The sequence below is a fragment of the Odocoileus virginianus genome, chromosome 11, assembly GCF_023699985.2.
Source record: "Odocoileus virginianus isolate 20LAN1187 ecotype Illinois chromosome 11, Ovbor_1.2, whole genome shotgun sequence".
Lineage (NCBI taxonomy): Eukaryota > Metazoa > Chordata > Mammalia > Artiodactyla > Cervidae > Odocoileus > Odocoileus virginianus.
Window position 1 is genome coordinate 4,284,107 of NC_069684.1, and position 14,142 is coordinate 4,298,248.

The window sequence follows — 14,142 nt, forward strand, 5'->3', positions numbered from 1 at the left end:
CTCTAAAATGTATTTGGAGTAAGAAGGGAATGTGAGATATTAAATAATTATTAGTAACTATGTGTGATCATGATACTTTGGTAATGCTAAAAAATATCTTTTAAGATACATAGTTAAGTATTTACAGATGAAATGATGGGCTTTCCTGGACTTGATTCACAACCTTGCTCTTCAGAGTGTGACTACCAAACCCAACAGCACCAACCTCACTGAAGAGTTAGAGATGCAGAAACTCAGAACCTACATCTTTACCATCTCCAAGAGACTTAAGACACACACTCGGGATTGAGCAGCATTGCTGTAAAATACTAGGTGTGAGGGAGAGTGTCATGGGGGATAAAAGAAACACAGCTGCAAATATTGTTACAGAAAGTGGAGGCTGAGTGCTTGGTGGTGGGACTGTAAATCAAGGGTTCCTAAACCAGGGACTGACAGACTGGCCAGAAGTGTTGATATACTCAGCCTAGGGACTTTGTTGATTGGTTTGAGGTGCAAGAAAGCATTCAGATCAATATTGCCTCGTATCCTCCAGGTTACTAGGTAATATTCAAAAGCCCTGAATGTGTATGTCTTTAAGAAGTATTCCTTATTGTGTGAAAGAGAAAGTGAGAAAGTGAATTTGCTCAGTCGTGTCCGACTCTTTGCGACCCCGTGGACTGTAGCCCTCCAGGCTCCTTCCATCCATGGGATTCCCCAGGCAAGAACGCTGGCATGGGTTGCCACTTCCTTCTCCAGGGGATCTTCCAAACCCAGGGATCCAACCGAGGTCTCCCACACTGCAGGCAGACACTTTACCGTCTGAGCCACGGTAAAGCCCTTCCTTACCGTATCGAGTATCAAATTGCTGCTTAAAGTTTCTGAGCGAATTTAGCATTTGAAGTAGCCTCACTCCTCATGCCACTGTGTTGATCCCTCTCTCCAGCCACGGCTCAGGCCTTTGAAGAGCCTGGACGGAGCCCTAGATGCTGACGACGAGGAGGACGCCGAGAGAGCCAGCAAGTAAGTCGCGGGTTGCGTGCTCTGTTTGGCTGAAGCCCTAGGTGGCAAGGGATATTTCAAAGCACGTGCACACCTGGAGAAAAGGTTCTGCTCCCCGCAGTCTCGTCTTCAGCAGGAGGAACCAGGGCTAGTGGGAGGCTCACCAGGGACAAATCTTGAGATGGGAAAGCAAGATAGGCCTGAAATAACTGGGAAGCAATGATATCTGCAGAAATACCCAGGATAGTGGTCAAGGAGAAACAGAAGCCCCCTCCTCCCCCCAGACTGAAGAAGGGCAAGTGAACATCAGGACAGTGAAAGGAGTTAGTTGAAATAAATCAAATCTGGGGGAGAGGCGGTGGGACCTCAGTCCATGGGAGGTATCAGAAAAGGAAAATTTCATGAAAGTGGTAAAAATTAACAAATAATAAGGGAAATAATAGTACTATGTGTTGAACTTTTAAAACAATTTTAAGCTGTTTGACAGAATCAACTTTTTTCCCCCATTACGTATATCTTAAGATATAAATAAAGGAAACATATAGGAATATAGGATATATATAGGAATAAAGGATAAAAGAATATGCATTCTCCAAAACAAGGGAATAAAGAAAAACCATACAAAAGTACTGAAAGCGAACTCAGAACGTACAAAGTCCTAGACGCTCAGTCTGATATTTCTAAGGCTGTCGCTCCCACATCCCCCAGAATCAGACTGTGTAAAGTCCTGCTTGTGCTTCCAGATGGGTAAGGAGCCGTAAACTTCTGTTTGTTCTCAGCGCTCACACTCAAGATTTCCCGTGTTTGAAGTGGTATGTACATCACTATAAAGAGTTTGGCCATGAACCAGTTCTTCACTTTACTGTCCTTCCACAGAAATATCACGCTGGTTTTAAGACTCCCTCATCGGTTGACAGTCGTTGGTGAGAGGTTGCTTTGTGTATAGCATTCGGGTCACGTAACCACCAGCGTGTGTCCTGTTTTTCTCCAGGTTGTCCTCTGAAGACGGAGAAGAAGCTTCTGCTTACTTCTATGAAAGTGACGACTCACTTGAAACAAGAGCAAAGGCTCCTTCACCAGGGGAGATGGATCTGCTGGGCGAGATCCTGGACACGCTGAGCACGCACAGCTCGGACCAGGGGAAGCTGGCGGCAGCCAGGAGCCTGGACTTCTTCAGGTCGATGGACGAGATAGATTACAAGCCTACGGTGAGTCAGTTTCCAGCCTGTAACATTAAATGAACACTTTCTCACACTCACTGTGCTGGCCAACGTGAAGGTAAGTGTCAAAACTCCAAAAATATCATAAGAGTTAATCATTAAGACATGATTTCTATAACAAAATTCCAATCAAATGCTGGTGTTTCTCGTCATTAACTGAAATTATTTTGTCAAGCAGTATTATTTCCCTACAACCTAATTTTATAGTTGTCTTTCTTGGGGAACTTTTAAACGTGAAATGTTCCCATGTTTTTCCTGTATTTTTTGGCTCTTCACAACATTTTAGTAAGGGTATGAATTCAAGTAATGTTTCACTGTATTGCTTCAGAAATAAGACTTTAAGCAGATTGAACTGGATTCTTTAAAAACACAAGAGAGAGAGGTGGAAGTAATTTCTACCCTGTTCTGACTGTAATAATTCCAGAACTTGGCATTGATTATATAATAGTCTGCTTGCTCTTTGAGTCACTTGGTAGGATTTCTTTGCAGACCCTTTTTATTTCTCAGCATTTTTGTAGCATGACGGAAGTTGTATATGTCTGAGATGTACAATTTGACGTTTGCCCATGCACTTTGAAGTGCTGGCCACAGTTAAGCTAATTAGCCATCCCTTACCTCACAAAGCTTACTTTTCTTTCCTCTTCTTTGAAACCAGAGTACTTGAGACCTGCCTTCTTCACAAAGCAGTTAGGTCCACATGCTGCATACTAGGTCCCTGTGCTTCACCACTCCCCCCCCAACTGAACCCCGGTCTTCCTTGCACCTCCCCTCCCCCATAGTGACCCCCACCCCCACCCCATTCTGCTCTCTACACACGAGCTTGACTAGATTCCACAGAGAAGTGAGATCATGCAGTGTTTGTGTCCTGACTTATTTCACTTAGTGCAATGCCCTCCAGGCCCATCCTTGGTGTTTTCTTTACCTTGGTTTTACTCATGTTAGTCACTGGATCATGTCCAAGTCTTTTTGATCCCATGGGCTATAGCGTGCCAGGCTCCTATGTCCGTGGGATTCTGCAGGCAGATTCTTTACTGTCTGAGCCATTAGCAGCACCCATGTTATCCCAAATGGCAGGATTTCCTTCTAAGTAATATTCACAGCGCATTGTCTTTATCCACTCACCCATCAGTGACATTTAGCTATTCACCAGCTTCCCTAGTAAACAGCGGCTGCAGTGAACACACACCCGAAGTGGGGGTACTGCGTCTGGCTGCAGCACGTCATAGTTCTATTTGTAATTTCTTGAGGCCCGTCCACGCCGATGTCCAAAGTGGCTGCATCAGTTTACACTCCCACCCTCTTCTCCGCATCCTGGCGACACTCCCCGTCCAGGTTGAACTCCGCAGGCGACAGTTGCACGTGCCAGTCTCAGGCCGTGCCTGTCTTCGGAGCCCTGGGCCATGGGCCGTGTTCCGAACCCACCGTCGAGGCGGCGTCTCCTCGGGGAGGGACTTCGAGTTCCCAGCCTTGCACGAGAATGATTTCAGAATGGGAAAAGAATGTTGCTGAAGTAACGCCATAGTTTACTTCCATTTCTTCTAAACGTATCGTTCATCCTCTTAGAACAAATCCAACGCGCCCAGCGAGAGCGACCTGGCCCTGCTGTGCAGCGGCTCCGGGGACCAGGCCGGGTGGCACCGGGGCCAGGACGATAGCGCCCTGCTCGGCCGGCAGCTGCCCCCGTCGCCCAGGAAGCGGCTGTCCTCCGGCGCGGGCACTGACCCTCTATTCATCCTGGAGGAGGAGGCGGCCGAGCAACCCCTTGGCGTTGGCGCGGGGAGCCGGCCCCAGGCGCAGGGGCAGCCGGGCCCCCCTCCCGGCGCCGAAGCGCCCCCTACAGACAGGAAGGAAACGCTAAGCCCGACTGCGGGCGACGTGGCGGAGCCCGGCCTGGGGCGGCGCCTGTCCACCTGTGTTCCCTGGGAGAAAGAAGGGCAAGAAGCCCCAGAGACCGCAGCGGGGTCTGGGCTGCTTCAGGAGGTGGTGTCCTTGTGTCACATCACGTCTGCTTTCCAACAAGACCTGCACATCTCAGGAGGGCGGGCAAGCGGAAACCAGGCTTAAGTCAGCGAACGAAGCGCCCGTCGCTGGCGCCCAGCCTTCCACGGAGGCGTTCAGGAGCCCGCCGCCCCAAATCGTGAGCAAGGGGCGGTCGGAGAGGCGACTCTTACTGCTGTCTGAAGCTGCTTTCATTTGGGACACTTCCCCGTCCGCGCGTTTGTCTTGTGGTATGTCGATGATCCATTGATTTTTAAACGTAAAGCTAATTCTCCTACTGTGCTTTTCAGTCAGGTATGAGTTTGTATGTATGTTGAAAGTATATATTGAACATCCGATTTCCCAGTGTTTGGTGCTTAACGCCACTTATTTAAATTAAGTATGCATCTAACCCTTGCACATAACCAGTAGCTACTGTACTAACCCGGTCGAGCATGACCTGGCCAAGATAGCAAAACCTATCAGAACTAGCCTGCAACTGTTGACCCACTAACTGCCTTAATCTTAAGCCTATATTAAGCATACTTACCTAATTTATGGGATTCCATGTAAATTCTGAAAGATAAGTTATGTGTTCTGCAGAGCAATAATGCCTTTTTCAATCATCAAATCAAGGACAGAATTCATATTTTCAAACTTAAAAAGCTCTCTTGTGGACACTGCAGCCGTGTTTTCCAAAAAGTATAAAGGTACAGACATACATAGCTGTCACTCAGCGAAATACATGAAGTGCTGAATTACAATGTGAAAGTAATGACTGCTGTTTACAAACGACACTTTAAATTTCTTCACAGCCTTTTTGCCTTCGCTAACCTAGGAGTCACCCCAGAAAGCCAGATGAAACAAAGTGTCCTAGTAGAAAAATGTTCCTGTTTTTCCCCTAACTAATAATCCTCTTATCAGAATGCTTCACGACATCGCAGACTTACTGCTAAAATAACTGACTTTATGTTTTGCAAGTCGTAGGTCTGCAGGCAGCGTGTCTCTACTCAGCATGTCCGCGGTGTTCAGGGCCCTGTATCCTGCAGTCTGTCTGCACAGTTAGAGCCATGCTTCACGCAGATTTCCTTGGTTCTCCCCTAAGACCCTGTCTCTGTCCCGGGACCCCGCCCCGGGCCCACCTTGCCCATGGCTGTCACAGCTCCTCAGGCTCCTCTTGGGTGTGACCGTCTCTAGATCCTCCCGGTCTCTGACGACCTGGGCGGTTCCGAGGAGCACAGGTCAGGTCTGCTGTCGGATGCGCCGCTGCTGGTCTGTCCAGCGTTTTCCTCGTGGTCGCGGTGGGGCGGTGGGTCCCGGGGAGTGGCTCCCAGCAGAAAAGCGCCTTCCTCACCCCTGCCTGCCGAACGTGGCTGGCCGCGGTCGGCTGAGGAAGCGCTGGTCGGCCTCCTCCCGGGAAAGCCGCGCCGTCCCGCCGGAGGAGACACCAGCGCGGCCTCCCTGAGGCGCGGGGCGTGCTTCCGGTCTGCCGCGTGGTATCCGCACACTGCTTGCAGTTCTTCTCCATGGGACTTGGTCTCTCCTCCCTCAAATTCACTGTCACACTTGGAAGTTCTGAGAAGGAATCGCACATTGATTGCGTCATGATTGGCTAGACTGACAGGACTAATCAGGAGTGGACAACAGTGATGCTGTGCTTCCTCGATTGTTCGCTTGTTCAGCACATGTACTCCATGCATCCCCAATCATGACTATTTTCTTATTTTAGGAAAGGTTTGACAAGGCACTCAAGAACTCCCATCAAAACTGTGCTCTAAAATATTTACTGAAATAATTTTCAGTTAAGATCCTGAAGAGGTTTTGTTAAAAACTGCTTAAAATACTTATTCAGATCAGTCTTTAAATAATTTGAAGAAAATAACCAAGGTTTTCTTTTTTAAGGTAGATTCCAAAATCTAAATGGATATATTTTGGGAGGACAGTTATTCATGTTTATGAAGGAAGACAGATCTTGTTTTCCTTATAAGGATGAACGCTTAAGTATTAAGGGTGAAAGTCTGTAATCCTTTTTTTTAACACCAAAGTAAGATTCAAGGTTCTTGTTAAATTTTGCTTTATATATTCATTACAAATTCCATTTTATATTTAAGTATATAAAAAAGTCCATTCATCAGAAGAGCTATTTTAAATGAGGAAGAAAAACTGTCACTCTGGTTGTCAATCTGCTGGGCAGATCTTCTTCATAATTTTTGAAAAGAATGTAAAGTAGCCCTTGACTACAAATATTGGAATGAGGCATTTTTTTCCCTTTAGAATTCTCCATCTGGAGAATGGGATCGTTGTGAGTGTAGCCTTGACAGAATCTGGGTTTTAGTCCATTTGCTCAATAAGCCTCAGAGCCTCAGAAATGTGAGTTCTTCTCTTAGTCACCTCCCCAGATGTCTGACCATGGTGTATGGTGAGGACAGTCACCTACTGACAAATCACATTTGTGTTAAGGTATTTTAAGCTGCACTTGTGCCTTATTTTAACATACAAAATCAGCTCTGATAGTCCATATTAAAAACAAAAACTCAGCAAGCATTCATAGTCTAAACCGTTAACATTTTGAGTATTCAAAGTCTGCTCTGAGACTAGACTTCCCTGTATTATGGTGGCTGTAGGGAGAATGAAGGGACATTAAGGTGAGTTCTGAAATAAAATTTCTGTCCTTACTATGTTCGTATTTTCTATTATGTGTAAACTCCCCTGCTGTTTGAATTTTTCTCCCCCGACGGAGCAACACCTGTCCTACACGGAACTGTATAAACGAGTCCGACCGTTGGTTCTGGGGCCTGTCTTTATACAGCCTCTAGGCAGTCACCATGCTCCCCAAACCCACTCTATCTTTCACCCCAGAGGTACTGCATCCATGGCATTTCAGGGGATAGCAGAGTCCCATGTAAATTGAGGAACTCTTGGTTCATTATGTGTCGTTAAGTGGTATATTTTAATGGCTACCTACTTTAGCATATTTTAGAAAGGCACCAAAATATAGCATGACTATTCCTCTGATTAAAAGTTAATAACTCATTTAAGAAATATTTATCAACTCTTGGTACTGATCAAAGGCAAGGTACAGTAATTGTGGACATGGGGAAATAAAAGAATTGGCCTAGTCCCTGCTGCGCAGGAGCTAATGAAAAGGAAAAGGAATTGCAAATCTGTTAATAACAATGATGATAATATATTTTGCTTAGGAATTATTCAGCCAAGATTCTATCACCAAAAAAAAAAAAAAAAAAAAGCCTTTTAAAGCTGCTCAAACTAAAACATGCTCTAAGAACAGAACCACTGTGCCATCTTTCTCCACTGTCATGCGACGTGCAAGAATGCTGCTGTCTAGGAGACCTGCTCTTAAAGGACAGACTCGGAGGCTCTGAGAAGCCGTGTGTTCTCGTCCAGCCGGCTGGCCGGCACCCTCTGCTCCCCTGGACCCAGGCAGCAAGACTCGGTGCTGAACTCGGCCCCTCGGGACCACCCGGGACAGTCTCTGCACCCTGCTCAGGATGAACCGAGCGTGTGGCCACCTGCTGATGGCAGGGAGTTTTTGCTGTCTTTACCCTGACAACAGCATTCTCTGCAAACACTTCCCCCGCGCCCCACACACTTGAAAGCTGTCTGTGACAGTCTGCTGTGGAGTCTGTACTTGTATCCTAACAAGACCCAGGAATGCTAATGAATTCATCGCTTCTGAAATAAGGTGAAGAGGAAAAAAAAACTGTGACTGTACTCGTAATTAGTAGATCTTCCTTCTTCTTTTTCTAGAATATCTGGATTTTCAGGAAAAGGTTATTTTCATGAAAAAATTTTCTAATGTGAATTCCATTTTGTTTCACATACAGGATCCTGATTCTGGGTGGATAACTGTAGATCAGAACATAAATGAAAGGATGTAAAATGAACCCCAAACCTAATTCCCCGAAAGCACTTCTTCATATAGGAGATGGTTTCTTACAAACTGTCAGCATTTCCTCTGTCTAGCCCAGGAATTTGTTCATGTCTGTTTCTTAAATCTTGTTTAAGAGGCAGAGTTCTTTTGAGCAAATCAGTCAAATGTTTTGATTTGGTCAAGATAGGGAATTATGTGTATTTAGAAAGAAGCATATTTTATCTTGAAAATAATATAGGATTTTGTGCAATATTTTTTCTTGCATAATTTAGTTCATATAAATATGCACATCTGCTTTTCAAGCAGATGCCTTAAGGTCATGTTTTTCAGTATTTGTGTAAAATTGTATGTAGCAATGTACCATGTGATTTTGGGGGAAAAAAAAACTTTTTACTGTTGGCAGGAGAAATGTTTTTGTTTATTTAAAGTAATTATGAATATTGCATTATTGTATCATAACTAACTGCCTCAGCAACAATGAATATGCAATAAGAGAATCCTGAACCTTAGATTAGTATTGACAATACTGTTACTCTGAAAGAAATGTATATAGTGCAAAATGCTGATTCTTCATTTGGACGTTTCACAAATGCTCAGTTCTGTATCACGTAAATTGAGATGGCATTTGTACGGCGATGACTGAACCATTATGTTGACTGTAATATCCTTTGTGATGCATCTCTGGTAAGATTTATAAAGGGCATTGCCAATACTTTTTGACTGTCTGTAAATTAAGTTAATTTTTGTATAATGTACAGTTTGTTTAACCTTAGAGCTTCTATAGATTTCTACTTTTTATTATACTTGAATGAGGCAGAAAAGCACTGTGGAAAATCTGTAGCTCTGGATGCGACATGCAAACATACCAAAAAAAAACAGAACAAGGTACTGAACAGCAAACTTAACCAGACGCTTTCTATCCAGAAAGCTATATTTTTTCAAACCAGACTTAAATGAAGTAATTTAAACTGTAGCAGTCTTTTATCATAAAGGATTGCTAAGTCACAAATGATTACCTCTTTGATATGATACACCTCTGAGCCTCTTCGTCTCTGTGTTACTCCACGTCTCAGAAGAGAGCCCTATTGAGGTACGTTGACACCTCTGCCCTTTGGTATATTACATAACTTCCAGGACAAAATTTGACTGTGCATCCTGGATGCATCATGTGTATCGAGTCACCATCCTTCAGATGGTCTAGTTTCCATGCGGTTACTCTGAGAACCACCGAATAATCATATACCAAAAATGAGATTTCTTGAATCTGTTTCAATTTAGTACTTAGAGCAAACAAATGTGAACTGCATGACATCTACAGTTTAAAATGCATAAAGCTTTTTACACAAAAAGTACATATGAGGTTAAAAACGGAACTTTTCCAAAGCTTATTTCTCTTGCTTTAAATGAGTAACTGTCCGGAAGGACTGACTCGCTTGGGCCTTGTGCTAGACACGACGTACCTGCACACATCTGCCATCACCGAGGTGTGTGCTGTCGTCCTTGCATCCTTGAGGCTACAGGATAAATCATCTCTGACCTTGACTACTGTCGGGAGGACACTGTGTAAAAGGATTGTTTGGGGGATTTAAAAATATATGCAAAAGTCAATATTGGATGAACAACACATTACCATGAAGTGCCCAACAACGCAGGTTGAAAATAAAGTTGGTCATAATCAACCCCGCCTGGTGCTGACTCTTCTGTAACGACTGGCCAGCTCTCCCATCAGAGTTCCCAGTGAACTGTCCCAGGGACCCCTGCCTCTTCGTCTCAGAGCCTTAGGACTGCTGCAGCGCAAACCCAGGCCTCAGCCCTGCTGGCGGGCCTGCTGGGGAGGGAGGCGGCCAGCGTCTCATGTCCGGGCTCAGAAATGACAGAAGAGGTGCGTCCGTGTCAGTAAGGTCAGCAGAGCAGGGCTAGGGGCCAAGCCAGACCAGGACCTCCTGACCTTCATGTCAGAGCCGTGGACGGACAGACAGGAGGTAGAGTGCATCAACAGCTCTCCCCAGCCTGGGAAGGTGCGCTGGTTTCCAGGGGCTCTCAAGGGCCCACCTAGAGCAAAAGTCACACTTGAATTAAGCATGAAGTTTCCCTTGGGTGCAGAATTTCTGGGAATGATGTGCTGAACTTTGCACAGAAGCAAAGGTCTGCCCTTGAGAAGAGAGAGAGTGTATCCTTGAAATCCTAAGATAAAGCTAACTTTGATGGATTGTTAATTTTTAACACTGTGCCTGCTACCATCACAGAGGCTGATCTCAGTACCGCTTCTCAGTGTCTTGAGAAAAATGATGCAATTTTAATTTTACAGATGCAGATACAGAAACCCAGCTGGCTTTTCCTTATGTGAAAATGAGGGTGTTCTTTTTGGAGTATTATTTTGCCATGAGTGAGAATCTCCTTGCCTAAAAGTGACAGTGAATTATAGAACACACAAAACTTTACACATTTATGGAAAATACAGTGTTAATAGGGAAAAAATTAAATAGTGTACTATGGAAGTTTCCAGGTGAATTAAGACCTTCCCCAAGTTCTGCCATTGGTTTGGTCCTGTCACCTGATTTCCCTGAATATTCCTCTATTTAAAATAGAAGTGTCTGTCCTTAGAATGAATTTGCAATGTCAAGAAACCTTTGTGTACATTGCAGCTGCCACATACAGTCAGCCCTCTGTATCCAAGCATCCAAAACCACAGGTCCAACCAACCCAGACTGAAAATACTAATTCAAGAAAGTTCCAAAAGCAAAAATTAAATGTCTCCCCAACTGGCAACTATTTACATGGCACTTACACTGAATTAGGTATTACAGGAAATCCAGAGACTATTTAAAGTACACGGGGTATGTGCATAGGTTATACAGGACTACCATATCATTTTAAGTGAGGGACTTGAAAATCCTTTTGGCAGGAGAGGGTGTGAACCTAAGACCAACTCTTGCCCTCGGCCCCTGTGATACCAAAGGACAACTGCAATTTGAGAGAGAGAAAATATGCCTGAGTATCTGATTTCATTTGAACAGATGGGTGTTCAGAGCATAAAATCATAAACCAGAACTAGAAACATCTTACATTTTACAGAATCCCGTGGCGCTCGAACCTACCTCTTCAGTAGAACCAGCAATGCAGTTTACAAAAGGATGAGAAAAACAAACCTGGATGGTGCTCCTAGGGTTTCTGGAGTAGATGCTGAGATCAGTCCTTTGTAGACAGGAAGGAACTGAGGAACCGAGGAGGCAAGTGGTACCCTCCGTATCGCATAGCAACAGGCGGCCTGGCTGGGATGGGAGGCTGACAGGGATCCAGCTTCATGCTTCAGGGCAGGAACACAGGACGGAAATTAAGGGGTGCGCCTAACCACTCATTCTCTTCTGCAAGTATTGAGACAAGCCGCCTTGACAAAATGCATTGGGGAAGTTTTTAACTTTGAGTACCCGATATCTTTTTGGAAGATGGTATTAATTGCCCTCTCTGCCTCCCCAGCTCAATTAATTCAATTTCCACAAATCTTCGCTGTGTGCACATATGTTCTCTGTGGCATCTTTCCCTCCTCTTCTCCCCTTCCTTCCTCTTGGGTTTGTTTACACCTCCGAGAGCAATGGGTGAGCACCACCTTGACTATGCATGGTAATTAAGGGAACACCTGCTGACTGAGCGATGCTGAGGACAAGGAAAGGCACACCATGAATTTTTTATTGCCCCTGTTATTGACATGTAGGGGTTTCGAGAACACCTAGATGTCCTTGTCAGAATCGTCACATGTTTACTACTTCAACATTTTTGCTCATGTTCAAGAACCAACATTCAAGACAAACTTCTTACTCTTCAGTTTTCTAACTTTAAAATCAAACCTACTTTTAAAATGATGACTGTTTCATATTCATGGTGTTTTGTAGTAATACCATTGAAACATCAGAGCAGTGTTTTTCAAATTTACAAATTACTTTTTGTAATTGTAGTTTCTAATTTGAGGACTCAGATTGGAATATCAAAATACACTGATGGTATTCACTCAGTATTTTATCCAGTTTCCTCCAAAATATAAACTTAATTGAGCTGAGTTTTCAGAGATTTGATAAATGTCTGAATTGGATACAACCCATTAGGCAAAAATCTCAATTTGTGAAACAAATGTTAGGGAGAAGTGCTCTGTTTTATATTACAGGCTTCCTACATAAGGGATAAGCTTAATGGCAAACTGTTATAAAACTATTTGAATTTCTAAGAAAATGATAATTGCTAGATGCTTGAAACTTGTCTTTAAAAAAACTACAGCAAATTAAAATTATTTCTCATCAATAATAATTATATTTAACAATGTGGTGACCATACACATATAGCAAAAGAACATCTGTATGAAAATAAAGCAACACTATTCTTGGAGGTTGTTGTGGACGCTTAATATTGATTTTTTAACCATCATCTGTAAGGTGAATGAAATGTTCCTGGGCATTTTGATTTCAAGATCATGAAAGGATTTTCAAGTTGCTTTGCTTATACTCATATAAGCTGTAGGTAAATCTGTTGAAAATTAAAATACTGCTATCAAGATTGCCAGGAAAAATATCAACAACTTCAGATATGTAGATGAAACCACCCTAATGAAAGAAAAGGAAGAGGAACTAAAGAGCCTCTTGATGAGTGTGAAGGAGGAGAGTGAAAAAACTGGCTTGACACTCAACATTCAAAAAACTAAGATCATGACATCCAGTCCCATAACTTCATGGCAAATAGATGGGCGGGGTTGGGGGGGCGGAGATGGAAGCACTAACAGATAAAGATCAGCGCAAAATAAATGAAAAAGCAATTAAACAATGGCAAAAATCAATAAAAGTAAAAGCTGGTATTTAGAGAAGATAAAATTGATAACACTTTAGTGAGACAAATCAAGAAAAAAAGGGAAAAGACTCAAGTCAATAAATTAGAAGTGAAAAAGAACTTAACAGACATACAAAGGATCATAACAGACTACTATGGGCAACTATATGCCAATAAAAGGACAACCTGGAAGAAATGGACAATTTCTTAGAAAAGTACAATCCTCCAAAACTGAACCAAGAAGAAATAGAAAACATGAGTAGACCAGTCACATGCACTGAAATAAAAACTGATTTAAAAAATCTTCCAACACGGAAAAGTTCAGGCCAAATGGCTTCACAGGCAAATTCTATCAAACATTTACAGACGACCTAACACCTATCCTTCTCAAACAATTTCAAAAACTTGCAGCAGAGGGAAGAAAACTCCCAAATTCATTCTAGGAGGCCACCATCACTCTGATACCAAAACCAGACATCACAAAATAAATTATGGGACTAGTATCACAGATGAACATAGATGCAAAAATCTACAACAAAATACCAGCAAACAGAATCCAACATTAATACATTAAAAGAATCAGACACCATGATCAAGAGGAATTTATCCCAGGGATTCTTCAATATATGCCAATCAATCAATGTAATATACCATATTAACAAATTGAAGAATAAAAAACATATGAGAATCTCATAGATACAGAAAACGTTTGACACAATTCAATACCTATGTATGAAAAGAACTTTTCAGAGAGTAGGCAAAGGGGGAACCTAGCTCAACATAAGAGAGGCCATATGTGACAAACACATAGCAAACATTATTCTCTATTTTGAAAAACTGAAAGCATTTCATCTAAGATTAAGAACAAGACAAGGGTGCCCACTCTTTGCCACTGTTATTCAACACAGTTTTGGAAGTCCTAGCCACAGCAATAAGAAAAAGAAGAGGAATCCAGATTGGAAAAGAAGAAGTAAAACTGTCACTGTGCAGATGACATGATATTGTACATAGATACTGCCAGAAAACTACTAGAGGTCAGCAATGATTTTGTAAAGCTGCAGGATACAAAATTAAAGCACAGAAATCTCTTGCCTTCCTATACACTAACAACAAAAAATCAAAGAGAAAAAAGGAAAAAAAAATGCATTCACCACTGCAACAAAAATAATAAAATACCTGGGAATAAACCTACTTGAGGAGACAAAAGACCTGTATTTAGAAAACTAGAAGGTACTGCTGAAAGAAGTCAAAGACAAACAAATA

The 14,142-nt window shown here is 42.9% G+C and overlaps 1 protein-coding gene across 3 annotated transcripts in view; it reads left to right on the top strand.

Annotated features, from left to right (window-relative positions):
* DENND1B (DENN domain containing 1B) overlaps positions 1 to 9,746 on the top strand; it is a 261,115-nt gene extending 251,369 nt beyond the window's left edge. For all 3 annotated transcript variants that reach the window (XM_070473840.1, XM_070473842.1, XM_070473841.1), the window contains 3 exons: positions 923 to 999; positions 1,970 to 2,186; positions 3,762 to 9,746. In XM_070473840.1, coding sequence (XP_070329941.1) covers positions 923 to 999; positions 1,970 to 2,186; positions 3,762 to 4,262 — 795 coding nt within the window. In that variant the 3' untranslated portion in view covers positions 4,263 to 9,746. The remainder of the gene's footprint in view (positions 1 to 922; positions 1,000 to 1,969; positions 2,187 to 3,761) is intronic.
* The last annotated feature ends 4,396 nt before the right edge of the window (positions 9,747 to 14,142 follow it).